Source organism: Emydura macquarii, unplaced genomic scaffold, assembly GCF_026122565.2.
Source record: "Emydura macquarii macquarii isolate MOO-44397 ecotype Brisbane River unplaced genomic scaffold, CSIRO-AGI_Emac_v2 contig_2897, whole genome shotgun sequence".
Lineage (NCBI taxonomy): Eukaryota > Metazoa > Chordata > Testudines > Chelidae > Emydura > Emydura macquarii.
The window spans coordinates 8,552,976-8,570,867 of NW_027133034.1; the positions used below are offsets into that span (position 1 = coordinate 8,552,976).

General features: G+C 38.8%; 1 protein-coding gene across 3 annotated transcripts in view; it reads right to left on the reverse strand.

Moving 5' to 3' along the window:
* Positions 1 to 17,892, reverse strand: part of LOC137166881 (transducin-like enhancer protein 1) — a 99,837-nt gene that overhangs the window by 73,150 nt on the left and 8,795 nt on the right. For 2 of the 3 annotated variants that reach the window (XM_067568779.1, XM_067568776.1), the window contains exons 5-6: positions 4,077 to 4,139; positions 3,018 to 3,092 (exon numbers count right to left, since the gene is read on the reverse strand). In XM_067568779.1, the coding sequence (XP_067424880.1) occupies positions 3,018 to 3,092; positions 4,077 to 4,139 (138 nt within the window). Of the gene's footprint in view, positions 1 to 2,987; positions 3,093 to 4,076; positions 4,140 to 17,892 lie in introns of all 3 variants that reach the window. The other variant, XM_067568777.1, reaches the window with a different exon arrangement.

The following is a 17,892-nucleotide window of genomic DNA, read 5'->3' on the forward strand; positions in this document are numbered from 1 at the left end:
AAGAATTCTTCTGTGGACCAAACACTGTCTACACAGGGACTTAGGTCGGCTTAACTATGTTTCTGACGGGGGGGGGGAGGGGGGGGGTGTATTTTTCATACCCCTGAGGAGATCTAGTTTTTTTACTGGCCATCAGCCCTCCATTTTCACTAATTACAAGGTTTGGTTTTGCTTCTCCACCACACCCCCAATTTGTATGCCCAATGGAAACACAAACTCAGTCTTGACTCTTTAATAACTCAATTAAAGAGGGAAGACTGAATTTGGAAACAGTTATTCTGAGTCATTATACCACGTCAGGGAATCACAATCCTTTCCTTTTTTAAAAAAGGAAAGTCAGTGCTCAGACAAAAACGTCAAGAATGCAGATTTTACCTAGTCAGGGAGAACACCTAAATGAACATCTGCTAAGAAAATGTTTAACTCCCCCTCCAATCCCCGAATTTACGGTACAGAAGTATCTTTAGCACCATGATGCCACAGGCTACTTGACTGTACCTTATACTGCTGGAGAATGCTTCAGCCTATTTGCATTTTAAAGAAGCTTTTCATGATCTTTCACACTCATAATATATGTCTAAACCATTAAATTACTATTTCTTTTCTTAGCCTGAAAGACACTGCAGTTTAAGAGCATGGCCCCTCTATTGTTCTTTACACTAAGTCGGGTCCCTGAACAATACTGACAGCTGCTATCAAACTGGGCTGCGTTTACTTTCAGTGCAGCTGCTGCTTGTAGGAACAGCCAGCTTCCTGATGCCTCCTCCCCTCTGGGGAGACAGGTTGACACACTGCATGTTCAATGAAGGGGAGCAAAGGTCCACTGAATTGTCAACCCAATTTTATGCTACTCCGACTTTCCAGGATGCACACAATCCCTTTCAAACAAAATCAAGCATATGTCAGAGCATGAAACTTATTGTGCAGTATAGGATAATTATTGATCCCCTAAAACTGTAAAATCACTCTGACATACATCTGATTTCTGGTATGCATAATGCACAGATCTCCATTGAAAATTAAAGTACATTTGTGGTAACTGTGTTTATTCCCTCATTCACAACATTTGAACTATAACAGCATTGCTGAGTAATCTTTCAGAAAGCACATGGAAATGCTTCTACTGAAGGATCACTTGTAGTTTAAAATTAAAAAATTCTGAGGTTTCTATTCATAAGATTAACATACTTCTTCCTACCTCCTCCAAAAAGTCCTGCCTATAAAGTCTTAATTGTGTACTGTAGTTGTAGACCTAAGAGCACAGAACTGAAAAGTATGCATTCAGCAAATGCCTCTATGCCACTTGGCACAACACTATCCTAACAAGTTTGGTAAGACAAGCTTTGCTATACAGTAAGTCTTGATAGTCAGGACAATCTCTTGGTCCAGTGACAAAGATGTTTTAAAATACACTCCCCCCCCCCCCTTTTTTTTCCCCTTTTTTTTAAAAAAATAAACTGTGCGAAAATGTTCTACAAGCTTAGTCCACTACGAAAGGCCTTCTTATTCGGGATCTGCCCTCAGAAAAATTGTACACTTTTAAACAGCAAGAAAACACAGCTCTATTAATCTTTGCTAATCAAATATCATACATACAAGCATACTGTATGAATATTTGATTTGATCTTCAAAATAAAGCAACCCATTACACAAGCAAAGCATAGAGAAGACTGCAGACAAATGCAGATGTAACTTTTATTAAACATGATTAGTGAATCAACTCAGAAACAGTCAAAAATTTGAAAATATGGGAAAACAGGGCTCAGATTTGAAGGGGGTATATTTATGCAAAGCTAATCTGTCAAATGTAATAAAGCAGCTTGAATAAAATTTAATCTGAAAATCCACTGAACCTCCCCATTTGAGGGAGGAAAAAAGCTATTAAAAGGAAATGAAGGTCACCCTCCCAGTTTATTTCACCTAATTGACTGCCAATAGCTTACCACAGGCAAACCGACTGCAGATCTGCAATTGAGAAACTGATGAAAGGAGAGTTTTCAAGCTGAGGCTCATTCTTTTAATCCTCCCTCGCTCTTATGTTTTTTTTTCCATCTCCAGTTGGGATGTAATTTTAAGCACAGATGGATTAACTGGTTCCATTGTCTGTAGACGTCATTGGACTATGGCACTGTTAATCCGTACAGCAGCATGTCTAATTATCATTACAAAGTGTCTGAGAGAACTATAAAGACCGGCAGGGCATCTTCTCACAAGCAATTAACATAAATTGATAAATGAGTAATTTGAATCCGCTCAAGGCGCTCACATATGAATAAAATCAGAAAGGACGGCTTCTTGTTTCGGCTACTTCTTTCACTTAGTCTGGAAGGGCAGAAAACATGAGAAATATTCTAGACTTAGTGGCGGGGGAAATGAACTCATGCAGTGGAAGGAATGCATGGTTCACAGAGTTCATTAATGCACAACAAATGACTTGTGATTGACAACCAGTCACAAGCAAATAGTATTAACTTATTTCAGCATAGTTAGAAGCTGAAACTTGGTGAAAGGCTATTAGAACATTATGTCAGACAATTAATACTACTTCAAAAGCAAGAGAAGTGTCTTTTCATTAGCCTGCTACTTTAAAATTCATGAAAGTAGCAGAAGAAAGGAAAAGGAAGAAGACTGAATAGTTGTACAGGTTCCAAAAACTCAAATGTCACAAAAAGCAGGAGGCAAAACAAAGGTAACTTAGATCAAGTAGCATACAACACCCATGATCAATAGATAATAAATCTTTCCCAAACTCACTGATCTTTCTTGAAGCAAAGATTTTGATATAATATATGGGTGCATGGAATGAAAAGACATTCTGTTACAAAATAAACTGCTGTTAATTCTACCCCCTCTAAAATCTGAGTGAACCAAGTCAAGTAAGTTTTAGCAACAATATTAGGTATCAAAACAGAATTAGATATAAAAAAAGTTTCAAGTTTATTTTAAAACTACCAAAGCAATAAGAAATGAAAGCTGGTTATACACACTGTAGGAGGTAGACCTGGAAGGCCACGTACCCCGATGATGGCATTTAGTTCAGCCATGGTCACTTGTTTGGCACGTTCTACTGCTTGGGCCACTTGCTGCTGATGCTATTTAAAAAAAAATTAAAAATTTGTGTTATTAAGCTCTTGAACGATACCGGCTTCTCTTTCTCTTCCACCTCATAAGAACACCATTACCTTAAAACTGAGACAAAAACATTTGCAGAATGCACAGAAATAGTTTCTGTATAGAAACTGTACAAGCAGCAGCCCAGGTTGTCTATTACAGGACATCTTAGGCCAGTTAAGGTGTAACAGTATTTGATTTGTTACTTCTTGTTTAAGAGTGAAGCAAAAGTCCTAAAGGTAACAAACGTTGGAAAATTTTAGAACGATTATCTTCCAGTAACTAAATCATTAGTTTCCAGCTGAGATCAGAAGGTACCCACAACTTTAAACTATGTCCATTTTATAAGTTATTTATAGCTCCTGTGTCCAGTATAATGAATGTAGTGAAGTATCAACAAAAAGGCTAGGCAGTTTCCTACATTTAATCTAACAAGAGCTACAAATAGTCTTTAAGAATTGTAAAGTGTTTGAAAGTCTAATCCAAAGCAGGTTCCAAAAATGAACAGAAATAGTCTTTAATATGCTACAGTTGTAGTCAGGCAGTGTTTTTATACCCTTACACAACATCTTGTATTTGAGCTACTAACTCTGTGTTACCTACCCAAAAGTAATAGCTGAATATTTTAATGTTGAGGGCCAACATTCTTATTTACATAGAATTGAACACTTCACTACTAAGTAGCAGTCAAGTTAGTATCATTAAAAATGAAAACAAAAAATTGTTTTTATAGTCCTTTTACATTTTTTTCCTGAAGAGAATTAATTTGAGGTTGAGCTATTGTCACCAGTTCTTCAGTTTAAACTCAGATGTTAGACCAAATTAGCAGGGGGGTTGCACACTTCAGCTATAACAGATGTTCCTCACACTTGTGCATTGTGATAAAATTAACATCTTAAAACTAGCTAATTTGCAAATAGAGAAGCAACATAATTGCACTTTAACAGCTGAACAGTTTTACTTACTTCCTGAGACAAAAATGGGATGACTTGTGCACAAATCGTATTCAATCTCTTGGCGATTTCTGTCTACAGAAAAAAAGTAAATATTTTGGTTAAAACATGCATTGGGTATGTTGTCATATATCAGCTACTTTACAGGGTTATATATTAAGTATAAGCATTGTAAAAATTAATAAAGATGTCTAGTGAAAGTATAAATGATTACTATATAAGCCCCTAAGCAGGACATTGGCCTATTTACTTACTCTAGGACATCTGCTGTGTCTCAAATATCTAATCTCTGTATACATTTAAGCAAAAATCTGGTCTTTATAAGTACCTCATTAGCAAGTGAAGAATTTGTTCAAATCCAAAACAATTTAAAGCCTTTTAAAAGGCAGATTTATTATGCAAATTACCAAATTGCACAGTACATTGTTATATGAAAATGGCGTGTGAAGTGAAGACCCCTTCATGTGATTTTTACCTAGTGCTGTAACCCTACTAGTCAACACTTTTAGAGAGGAAGATGTATTGCCTGCCACGAAGAGTCAAGAGAAAAAAAACACAACAGTTCACATAATGGAGAGGATGCACAAGGTATACCTGACAGGATTATTGAAGAGGTGCATATGAAAGAGGAGAGGATGCTTAGCAAGTACCTATAGGTGAGCAGCATGACAGAAGGGCATGAAGAATGTGACATGGACTAAAGGAGCAGAAAGCAGAGGACTGAGCAGAAAGAAATGACAACATACATGGAGGTGGGAAAAAATGTTGCAGGACCTTGAAAGTGAAGACTGGGAAGGTGGTAACAGAAGAAGCCAACGAAAATACTGATTTAACAGAGAAGGGATGGTGAAGACAGATTAGGAATTTTTGAGATACCAAGATGGAATCAGGAGTGTACATGAGATATCCAAGAGAGATCTGCAAGACAGGTTAGAGACCTGGCAGAAAGAAAGATTTGGAAAAACATCCATTTAGAGATAGCTGAAATAATGGAGCACATGAGGCGGGAACAGAACCCAGAGGGCAAACATACAGGGAGCATGGCAAGGATAAGGAATCACTGAAGCAGTGGGTAACTTATCAGAACAAGACTACAGAACTGTAGAAACCCAAGGAAAAACCACAGAGGAGAAATGATCAGCTTCACAGAATACAGTAGAGAACGGAGCTTACCAGGCAAATCCCAAATATTGCAAGACTTCCATTAAAATGGAAAATGAACAGGGTGTTCCTACCTTCCCCCTTTTCCTCTCAGAGATAGTCTAGAAGTTGAGCACATGCCTGCTTTTGGGGGGGGGGGGGGGGGGCGGCGGCAGGATTTCCCAAATAGGGTGACTAGATGTCCCGATATTCAGGGCTGTGTCTTATATAGGCGCCTATTACCCTCCACCCCTTGTCCCGATTTTTCCACAGTTGCTATTTTGTCACCGTATTCCCAAGTTCTAGTCCCAACCATCATTAACTGGCATTCAACTAACTTTATATTTACAGAATTTCAGACAGTTATACCTCACTACACACTTATCAGTTACATAATAAGTGTCCAACGAAGAAATTTAGACTGAAAATCTCCCCCCTTAACCTTCTGAAAGGCACAAAGGCCAATGAAGTGCCACCCTCATTAAAAGATAATGGGAGCTGGATGCCTAACTCCCAGCTATCTCTTTTCCAAAATCTCTCCCTAAATGATTTGCCCAAAGTCAAGCAGCAAGTCAGGAATTAGAATCAGAACCAGGATTAGAAGAACCCAGATCTCCAGACTCCAAAGACTGTATCTAATGCACTCTACATCAGAGACCTCTTCATCCCCCTGATAAAGACTAAATCCTACTTTTCTTGTTTCCCCATCTATAAAATAAGAGCTAGAGTTAATAGAAGATAACTGTCTTTTGACAGCAAGGATTCCCCATCAATCAACCTGAAGTGAAATTCCAACATTATGGTAAATAGAGGAACTCCTACTCAAAGGTACTGCTGTGAAGTCACCCACTGAACCTTCTCTCCATCCCCACCCTCATCATCCTAACAATCCTTGGAGCAGATTTTCTGCCCCATTCTGCTCCCTTTTGCACCATCCAGGAAGCAAAGAAAAGCAGAAGCTGCCTGCAAGTTCCCTGCTGGTGATTCCCCAGGTGTAGGGTAGTCCTTGGCAGGTGCACAACTGGTAGAATTGTCTGAACATTTCTCTCTCCACAGCCCTGGTCAGGGAGGCTGGAGAAGGGGAATGAACTGAGCTTTGCATCCTAAGGAACTAACTTGCCAGTTGATGCAAGTTAAGTAGTCCCAGGGCCCTGCAGCCTGCATCAGAGCTGGGACAGAGAACCAGAGACCTGCAGCCAGTTACTTGATATCTGTTCCACTGAAGACTGGCACAGCGTGTGATTTGGGGGACAGGAGGGGAAGGAAGGGATTCCTTTTTCTCGAAGGAGGAAACAGTGGTTGCTTCTTTCTTTTACCTTTCCTTCCCCTTCCACAGAAAAGCAAATATCCAGAAACCAGCTTTTACTTTTAAATAAAGGTTGGCAGGGGGAGTGGAGATAATTTTGTTAATACTCTTAGTGCAGTGGGGCAGAGTCTGACTGGGGCCTTCAGTGCTAGTGCAATCGAAATGAAGAAACGAATAGCAACATAATACGGGAAAGCTCTTATGTATTTATAGCAGTTTTAAAAATGACCAAGCGATTGCTGGCCAGTTTATGCATTTTTCCTAAGTTTCACACATGCAACTAATACCTACATAGTTACCAAATTCATTCTTAGCAGGATGTTCCCCACAACCTAGTGCCTCCAGAGCTGGAGATCTGCCAGCAATTAGGAAGCCAGTAGACTGCTGTGTAATGGTCTTGCATCCCCCCCATGAGAGAGAGAATGGTAATATATAGTTCCTGATAGACTGAATGCCCTAATTAAAATTAGGTCACGAGTCCTTTGTTTTCAGGATGGGAGGAGATGAGCTCCAGTTTAAGGTGGAAAGCAGTTTTGGACAGAAGAGTCTAAAATAAGGTTCTCTGCCTGTAATCCATTACTGTAACTGATTACAGACTGAGTTTTTTTAGTCAGTTACATGTTTTTTAAAACCAGTTTTCTACAAATTTTTGGTCTTTCATGAAAGTCTCGCACTTGAAGGCACAGGCCCTCTGTTCATATGTAGAGATTACAGAAACAGAATGAAAAATTATTCAGAGTTGATAAAGCAAGCAACAGCATCACTGATAACTTTTTGGTTCCAAGTAGTTTCCCATGAAGTTTAATATACCTATGGAATTTTCAGATTCCTTTCCCTAAAAAGTTACTAAATGGGTCAGCCAAATGTGTATCTTTTGATACTGGGGGAAAATAATCAGCCTTTTGACCCTACATCACTGAGGTGTTTCCACTTTCTGAAGTACTTGAGGATTAGTTTGTATCTAATCTGTATTTCAGAATTTTTGGATAATCATTAAAGAATTTACAGAGTTCTATCAAGTAAGTTACCAGAGACGTGTGTCATGAAAAAAGTTACAAGGGGAAAAAATGTCAATAAAAAACTTGTTTTTTAAATGCACTGCCTCCACAGCTCCCCTCAACTCTAATAATTGATAAAGATCACCTTTCGCTGTACATTGAAAGGTCTTAGTCGTTAAAATAAGAGGCAAGGTCGGTGAGGTAATATCTTTTATTGGACCAACTTCTGTTGAGATGCTTTTGAGCTTACACAGAGCTCTCCACGTTGTTAAAAATGGGAACTTTCTACTTCAAATGGGCACCATCAATTTTAAAATGTTTTATTTTCATTACAGTGGCCCTAGTATTGTAACAACTAACATTTATTACTAGAGATGACAAAGAAATGTCTAATTTTCAACTTTACTTTGTTTGTATCACCACACCGTGGAGTATCACCGTGGAGTATCACCGCCTATCACATGCTTAAAATAAGAAGAGTGTTCTGATGAATCACACATATATATTTCCCAAGGCCCCGTAAAAGGTGTTTACTAGAATAACCGCAACAGCAAACCTGAAACCAAAGAGTCAGCAAATGGGCAAGAGACTGAAAAGATATTGCTTTTGGTCCCACCAAAAAGTCCCTTCTGAACTTAAGCACTGGTGAAGTTAAAATTTTCTGGGAGTGTTTTTTTGTTTTTGTTTTGTTTCTATGTTCAGGTTGTACTATTTAAAGGGAAATCTTTTAGAAAATTGATCCTCCCACTATACATCTCTATAGGCCTAAACCCTTCCTTTGACAAAAATGGATACTATGAGACTATGTTCTAATGGACAGAATATGGGTCATACCAGAGAGCTAAGTTCTGCTACAAAATTCCTACAGGATCATGCCAAGTCTTGACTTATTTTACTATTTGTAAAATTTGATAAATGAGTTTTTACCCCTTTCTTATGAGATCAAAGTGAAGTGTCATTAAACAGAACACCGTATCAACTGCCTGTCCCCCAGATTATCATTTCCCAAACTTTTGAGAGGGCCGAGGCCCCTCTTTAGGATAGTAATGTCAATCATGTACGCGCACACACCCCTTCAATTCCATCCTTTGTTATTAAAGACCTAGCAATCTCATGATTTATGAGTCTCCTGCAACCCCTAATCTTTTGAGACCTTCACCCCCGCTTTCCTCAATCCCAGGGTCATGTCCCAAATACTGGGAAATACTGCCTTAAACTAAGCAAGTATTTTGGTGGGGAAAATGGAGCAGTAGGCTGATGAACCCATCTATAGAGACATTTCACCAAAATGCTTGGAAATTGTTTTACATCAGGGAACTAAAGGATGAATAACTAATCTAGCTATGTACTCATGCACAATGCAGCTGGCCTTCACTGCCTCTTGTACCACCTTTGCAACAAGGTGTTTGAAAATGCTGACTTCATATCTAGAGTGAAATTCTCAAGAACTGATCAAAACAGATTTTCACCAGAATACGCCAAGTTTCAAGAGAGATATTTAACAAAGGAAAACAAGTGTCACACATCCAAGATCTCACCATCCCCTCAATCCAACAACTACATTTTTAAAAAAAAGTTTTCAGGAACAGATAAAGCTTGGAAAGTTTAAGCTTGAAAGATGAACATTATGAATAAATCTTGTACCATGTTCCTCATCAATACATCTAGCTACAACATTCGCAGTTCCTACAAATCCCATAGATAATACCACAATATTTAACAGTTACATACACATTTTTCTGCTTTGACAATATTGTTGTAACAATGAGCTTACTATTCAGATTCGTGTACCTAATTAGCAATTTTCCACTGCACCTGCCTTTAGGAACCTTTTAAAATACAAAAAGCTAGAAATTTCAGTTCAGAGAAAGACATTGTTCCACCAAAATCCATCATCTGCTAAAATTTATCTATTAAAGGGATTCTTGAATAGTCAAGCTATGTCAGTCTCCTCTCTCAAACACTGGAAGCATGACTAGTGACTACAGAACACTTGACTTCTCCCCCGCTCTCCTGAAGCCCCCCGTTCCTGAAGCCCCTAAGGGTTTCTAGACTACCTAGAAGTACACAGTAATGAGGTAGCTCAGTTCCTACATATCCACCTCCACCATGCTATATACCTTGTGAAGAATATTAGTTGCTCATCTAACAATCCAGGAAAAGAACATCACAACGAGTGTATTCTGCGTTCCTATACAATTGGCAATTGTGAAAATTTCAAATGCAGAATCCAAAGAGGACTATCATTTAAATCCATCATTGCAAGATCAACCCCCACCCCTTACTAACTCCCATCACAACTCTCCTAGAAAGAAATATGCTTGAAAGCCAAAACTGAAATCCTTTAAAAGAGTCTGAACGGTTCAGCTAATTATGACTTAAATCACCAATTTCTAAGGCTTATAAAGATAAATATTTAACAGTCATCTTGCAGTTGCTAAAAGTGTTCTTCTAGTAACTGTTACTTAGGAGCAGTCTCCAATTAGATGCAGCTATCCTCAGATTATTTTAACTGCCCTATGTAGGCCTCAAGATCAGCAAAAAGGGGTAAAAAATAATTCATGCAGAAAGCTGCTTGTGCAGAGACAAACACTAATTGCCTATGTTCTCTTTGGCTCACTGGCAAAGCAGACTGCAGAGGCCTGTACTGCATGTGAAAGCTCTTGTATATGTATGGCAGCTCTTAGCAGAACATCTCAAGTGCCCTTAATTGTTTATGTTCTTAATGCAGGGCCTCTTGAATACATTCATTTTTAATAGCAGGCTTGAGTGTGGGACCTATCAAAGAATGACAAAGCAACTCCATTCATTGGTTCTTGCTGTTGCAGTGATGGTCTTTTGATTGATTTGCAAATGACAAGCTTGTCAGGCCCGACTCAAGTGCTGCCCTCCTTTTTGAAGCATCATTAAAATTAACATGAAGGAATTCAGATGCATTTTGCAAAGTGAAGCTGAGCCTGCAATGTTGTTTATCTTTATTTGTGTAATTTTTTGCCTTGGTTCCTTCTAAATAATGACAAATGTTTTGACCTAAACTGTTGCTAAGTATAAGTATTTGTATTTTAATGTCATTTTGCTATAGTTGCATTCTTGACATAAATGACAAAAAACAAGGCAGCTATTCTTATTACTAAGTAAGATTCTGTCAGAGATCTTTAAGTAGCACTAGTACCCAAACAGTATTTATTCCATACTATAAAAGATTGATACTATTACAAATTTTCACAAAACGCCTGATCCAGTTGATTCTGTATTCTAAAATACAGCCTGCAAACAACTTGCTTGTTTGTAAAACTCATCATATAGAAACCCATGCTGAAAACCGTTTCTTTACAAAGCTGCTAGTTTTTGCTTTGAAAGTGAGAAAGGAAAGTGTGCAATACAATCTTAAAATACACCACCCCCATCTTAGACTTAGCGACACACAGGAAAGACTTTAAAAAGTTTTCATCATTATTATCACTAGTTCATCTTTGCTAGCAATGTTGGAAGAAAGCTGTAGCATAGAGGGCACATCAAGTATTTTGACACAGACTTTCACAAGTCTCCTCTGAATGAGGCTAGTCAACATAGCATAAAGGCACATGGCCTTTTTACACACGGCTCCCAATCTAAGTAACACTAAGAGCTAACCATATGTTAATAGTGCAGTAATTGTATTTATTAGAACATTCTACTAGTGGAGATAGGGCATAAGTGTCCTTCACAACACGGATTCATGAAAACCATCACTACTCCTATAAACGGTATCAACCAACTTCATCTTAAATCACATATTTGGAATATTTAATAAGAATGTGAAAATACTGGTGTTCAATACCCTTATCTGTTCTCAAAAGGCACCTCAAAACTTCAGAGCCCAAATTTAAAACTAAAAAAATTAGCAGCATAATATGTAGAAATGGTGCAGGTAGTGCAGACTGTTAAAAGAAGATTGCTCTCAGATCTGCAAATAGCACTTTGTAGGTCATAAAACTAGATCAAGATATGAAAGCATTCAGTCTGATCCTGGTGTACGTTAAGCTTGTGAGAGCAAGACTTTGCATGCTACATTTGTTGCCTTTTGATTTACTTATTATTCAGTATTGTATGCCACATTTGATATCCACTTTACAAGAATGCTAGGACAATATGAAGAACAGTTTAAGGAACAAGGACTAAAAATCCAAATTTCAGTTATCTAGTCGTCTTATAATTTAGAAAGTAAATCTTTTGCCAGTGATGCTACTAGAGTGTAATACATAAAAACCTGATATTCAAAAAGCGTGTCTTAGGGCTGTTTTACACTACAGGGTTGTCGACAAAAGTCAGCTTCTGTCAACAAAACAGTGGAGGTGCACACACTGAAATGCTCCTCCCACCAATGTAACTATGCAGACATAATAAAACCATGTCAACGAGAGACTTATGCTGGTGTAGTTAGGGTGACGCAGTGCCAGCACAGACCTTGCGCTCCTTACATCTACTGTTGTCTGTCATTCCGCTAGAGCCGTAAAATTGACAAGAAAGCCAGGCAGAGAACCCAGCTGCTCCCCCTGGAGAGCTCAGCAGCTGCGGGGCAAGTCGCCCCAGGCGGCTTCCCCCAGCTCCTGGCAGGGAATGGGGAGTATGTGGAGGGGAGGATAGGGTGAAGCCTGCGGGAAGCTCAGGAGCTAGTAGGACAGCCAGGCTCCCTGCAGGGAGCTGCCAGCAGAGCTCTCAGCTACCCACACTGCCCTTCTTACTCGGTGGAAATGCTCCTGCTGAGGACATGGCTCCACCAACCCGAGGAGGGTCATGTGGACATTAGCCACTGCAGTCATTAATGCAAGTCAACCTAGCACATCTCTGTAGTGTAGACAAGGCCTTAGACTGCAGAACCTTTCTACAGTGTCTCTCTAAACCAAGTTATGCAGATAGCAGATATAAAAGAAGTACATTCTAGTCTAGTTAAATAATAGAGAAAGTTGTTGATAAAAAGTGTAGCAAAATGCCTTTTGCAAGACTCTCATTGACTTCAATGGAACCAGGACTTGATTCACAGTGATAACCAAACTGGTTTATCAAGATCATTCTCCCATGTAGTCTTTGTAAATCATGAAATAGCAAAAATAATTTATGACTAGATTAAACCCACGTTCAGTAGTCAAATAATTTAAATTGTTACACCAAAATTCCTTTTATTATAAGACAAAAGCAGCTTTATAGAAGTAAAAAATGAAGACACCAGGATATCGGAACATGTAAAATGCAGGCATACAAGCAATAAAATGTAAAAGAAGAAGTTTTCTTGTTGTTTTTAGTCTTTGCCAGTTAGACCAAAACTAATTCATTACCAAAGCACACAGATTACATTTAGAAGTGGCCATAAAAAAAAAAAAAAAAAAAAAAAATTTAGTGACTAAATCAAGTTATCCAAATTCATCCTGTTTATAAAAGACAGCCTAGAGTTTGAAAAGGTTAGAACAAGTATCTAAAAATAAATAAATAAATGAATAAAAATACACAAGATCGAGAATTAAAGACTGTCAATTCAGGTTTACAACAGCATTAGAAATTAAATTTAAGTACTCTGCCTTCATTTGCATTTCCCCACATGGAAGGCCCATCACAGCACCAACTCCTTCTGGAGGAAGGAAAGTACTTCCAGCCATTCATACTGAGTAACACAGTAATCCACCAGGGAACAAAGGTCAATGTTGCACTTGTGGTCATTACTGAATATTTGCGATGATCCCTAGTGAGGATGAGATGAAAATCGAAGGATGCAAGAATGTTGCAAATGGCTTGACCTCAGACCAATTTTCATCTCCATCTGTCTAACAGACGTGGATAAAAGCTCTCTTTATGGGACTCGCTTGATTCTTTTAAATCCATATTGCAAGCCAGGAATCAGTTAAATGTTGCATTAATAAGGAAAAAATACCCTTTCACACATCACTATTCTGTTTACAAATTTTGTTCTTCATCAGCTGAAGTTTAGAGATGTATTTTCCTCACATTCCAGCAGCATTGCTGAAAAAGCAACACAGTATAACAGTGAAGCTTTTATGCTTTTCAAAAATCAAGATTCTCAAAAACAAGTGTGTTCTTAACTCATCATAAAACTACACCCCAGAACACACGAAGAGGCATTTCCAAACTTCTTAGTTTCTAGTATGCCTGCTAAAAATTTGTTATATAAAGACATGAACATTTCTAAAAAATGTTAGTTGCAAATAATTTTTTTTTTTTTTTTTTTTAATTTAACCACCTGAAAACTTAATCACTTGAGGCTTTTGAATATTTAAGTCCAACAGTCTATGAACTCTGCTGTTCATGAGCATTATTGAATCCAGGTTGAGTATTGATATAAGCATATATTAATACCCCTTTATTCACAACTAATACACTACTGTCTCTTGTTTTGGCAATGGCTGCAAAAAGAAAAAAAATGAAGACAACATGCCATTTAAAAGTTGAGGCCCCCACAGTATATCAATGTCAAACAACAGCGTGTCAAGCTAAGATTCAATTCAGGTAAGTGCCACTGCCAAATTTTCTTGTTCCCAGACGTGCTTTAAGATTATTTTATTGCTTAAAATTTAATTTGTTCCAACTCGCGTCTCCATGACAACGTTGGCTAACCCTGCAAATCATTTGGGTAATTGGATATCTTATCTTTCTATTGCTCTCAAATCGAATGATTCTGCTAGAATTGTAACAGCCAATCAAATTTACAGGCCTCCTGAGTAATAGACTCAGAAAAGTAGCCACATTCATCTCCTCTTTGCAGCCATATCAACCAGTATAAGACAAACTGTAGAAGCTGGCTTTTAAACTATATTTTAAAATTATAAACAGTCATTATTAATATTCTCACCAACAGGAGAGGTGAGAAGGTTTACTCTGAACAGACAGTTTCCCTTTCATAAACAGTTTGAACTCAATCTAATAAGCAACATGGGTATAAATAAAAAGGAACAATTCCTGTATTTTGGAATAAAGCCAACAGCTTAACATGACAGTTAGGAAATGCAGCCCTCCCTCAGCCCGTGTTTGTATTTGTACTTGCTTTAAATCACAAGGTAAGGGAGCCACAAGATTATGAGACTAAAAACAGAAAGATGACATATTTACATTTGTTTTAGCGTTTCCCCACTGAAAAATTAGGGTGCATGTTTATTTTGGAAATAAAAATATTAGGATCTCTTTTCAAGTCTCAAAGCATACTAAGTAAGTTTCACAATGCTGAAATTTACATTTTTGATTCCAGACCCTAGTCTACATTTTTCTGAAGCCTCTCAGATGTCAGTTTAAGCTATAAAAAGGTCAAAATATTCCCACATAAGTATATATGATGCACAAGTCAACTGTTACATTTATCAGATGTGGGTTTGGACTTCATTCAACTATAAAGTGCAGTCACTGGATACATTTCACTTTTCCAATTCCAATTTTCTCTGTAATAGCACAGTGAGCTGCTCTGCAGCAGCTATTGACCAAGCACTGTAAACAACTGCCCATCCCACTTGCAGCTGTAAATGCTATTGAATCCAGGCCAACTGGCAGGAATGAGGAACACTTCAGCATCTTGACAACAGCCTTTCACACATCTTTAGCATGTCAGGCTTCTTTTCAAATTAAGCTAAACAGAAGGACACTTTTATCACATCTCTCTTCTAATCCAAACTTTCAGCATGTCCCACTTCACAAATTCTGATTTATGCCACTCAGCACTTACATACATTCACATAGCCCCATAATTAGCCTCTCAGTTCCACTGTTTTGTTTCAATATGTAGCCTCAAATACACACTGAAGTTGTGTTAGGCCTCAGAACTGAATAAATGTAAAACTAAGGTTTACTTCTGGTCAATTGTTTCCCACTCAATTCTCTCCTTGAAGCCCCTATTTCACCTATTTGCAACACCAGCTCCCAAGCCATCCAACATGCTAAACACTGTCATCGCTTAAAAGCATGAAAAACCTCAGCCACATAAATGGTTCCCCCAGGACAAATCCTGAGGATACAGTATCTCCTCCAGCTGGTGCTACAGGTAAAATCTCTAGTTTCTATTCAGCATTCGATTCCTGTTTATATTAGGCCTCTACATTAAGGCTCTTTCTTTACAGCAACACTCAGAACTGCCCTTTATTTCCCATCTACCTTCTCCCTATGGTCATCTTGTAACTCCTTTAAATCTTACCCAGTTTTACATTGATTGTAGCCAATTTTAAATACCCTGCTATCTTTAGTAACTCTTTCATGTCTACCCTATGCTTATCTTAACAAGCAGACTTGGCCCTTTATACCAATCTATAGTCATATGCATAGACTAAATTATGGCCTATGCCAGCACACTTTAGGGAGCTCACCATCAGTTGTTTCCAGAGCATCTTTCAAGTGCTGGTACTGGATGATCAGTGAGAGTTCACCTATAAAGCTGTGGTCCCCAATCTTTTCCGGTCACGCCCCCCTTACCCAGTTCACACCTCCGGAAGCCATGGTTGGGAACTGGGCCAGAATCGCAGTCGGGAGCTGAGGCCAGGAGGGCAGCCAGGCCTAAAGCCACAGTCAGGAGCCAGAAGGCCATTGCCAATGGCTGCAAGCCAGGCTGAAGCTGCAGCCGTGGGCTGGGAGACAGGGTTGGAGCTGCAGGCGGGGCTCCGGCCAGGAGATGTGGCCGCGGTCAGAGCTGGGACCGCAGAGGCTGCAGTGGGAGTCACGGCCAGGAGTGGAGCCCAGGGCAGAAGCTAAGGCTGGGAGTGGGGTTGGGGCCGGAGACAGATTGGAGCTGGGTGGCCCATGGGGGCTGGCCCAAACCCTGTCGCACCCCGCCCCGAACATTCCTCTGCATTCCCCCCTCCCCACCCCGGAGGTGCTCCCCACACAGTTTAGGGACAATTGCTACAAAGACCAGCAGCAGGTACATTCCCAAGTTGACTAGACTTCTCACTAGTACAAAGAAATGCTCCGCTCCCTATTGCCTCCCCCCCTGGAAATCCACTGGATCCTATTCATTTCAAGATCCAGTTCAAAACTCTTAGTTTTCCTCTATGTTCCCATATACCCACACACATGCATCGATGGACAAGAACACCCTCTGAAGTTTTTAACATACAGAACTTTCCTGTATCAGGCAGTGGCAACTAAAAACCCAGAAATGTTGCAAAGCTGCGGAGGCCCCAGAGAGTTTTTAAGTCAGACAGTGAGCTCTTCAGGCCAAACATTCACTTTTAATAGTACCAAGAACAATAGGTTTTGGATCCTGACCGAGGCCATTTAAGTGCTACCAAAATTCAAATAAAATATTAGAACGTTGGTGAAATTTGGACTTTAGTGGAATGACTCCGACAAAGTCCCGGGATTTGAGGATCAAGAGAAGGAGCTCCTTGGAGTTTAGTGTAACATATGGAAAAGTTCACATTCATACCACAGTAACTGACATTGATTTACTAGGTGTTGACTAAGTATAAAAATAATACACAGAAAGTCTTTACTGAAAGTTATGTACACTGATTACACAGCTTTTATACATTTACACCCAAGAATGACAATACATCAAATAGTGTTGCAAATCTGACGACCAATTACATTTCAAAATAAAGATTTTAGAGCATTAATAATGATTAATACAGAAAGAATTTAAGTGAAATATTTACACTGACCACGTTCCTTTAACAAGAGTTAAACTGAAAGAGGTTTTGGCATTGATTTTGAAGCTATTTGATATAGAAACATGTCCAGTGGATTTCAATACCGATAAGACAACATTCACATGCATGACCCAAGATACTGCAGACATACAACTCCATGAGCAAGAGTTGCAGTACTGCAAACAGTTTACTACAGTAAGAATACCTGATAACTTCCATATTCCATTTTACAAAACTGCCCAAGCTAACCTGTATCCATCGTTTCTTTTAATTAAGCTAAAAATAAAACCTTAACTGGATCGACTACAGGGTAGAGTACAACTATTGGATTTATTAGAAGATAAGCACTTCTAAAACAATTTTAGAACCAGGCAGACTTAAGGAGATTGTGTAAAACCCAAAGCTTCAGTTTTAGATGCCCTTTCCTTATCTTGACCTCACAATAGCAGTTTTTTCCATCTCATGTGCTTAATACCTGATCAAGATGCAGCTAAACAAACAGACCATTCTGCTCCCCTTCTCCTAAACTGAAAGCTACCTTTTTGTTTTCACTCACTAATCCATTGAAGCCTTTCAAAAGGCACAAAGAGAGGCAGCAGCATTTTGTTCTCTAAATCAATTTTCTCCTCAGCCATCAACTAGATGTTCCGGCACAGAGAAAGAACAGTCCTTCCCTTCTAATTCAAAAATCCATACTGCCATTGCCCTTGCAAACTGCTAAACAAGCAGTATCGGCAATTCACTTGTGTTCTGTAATATATTTACTG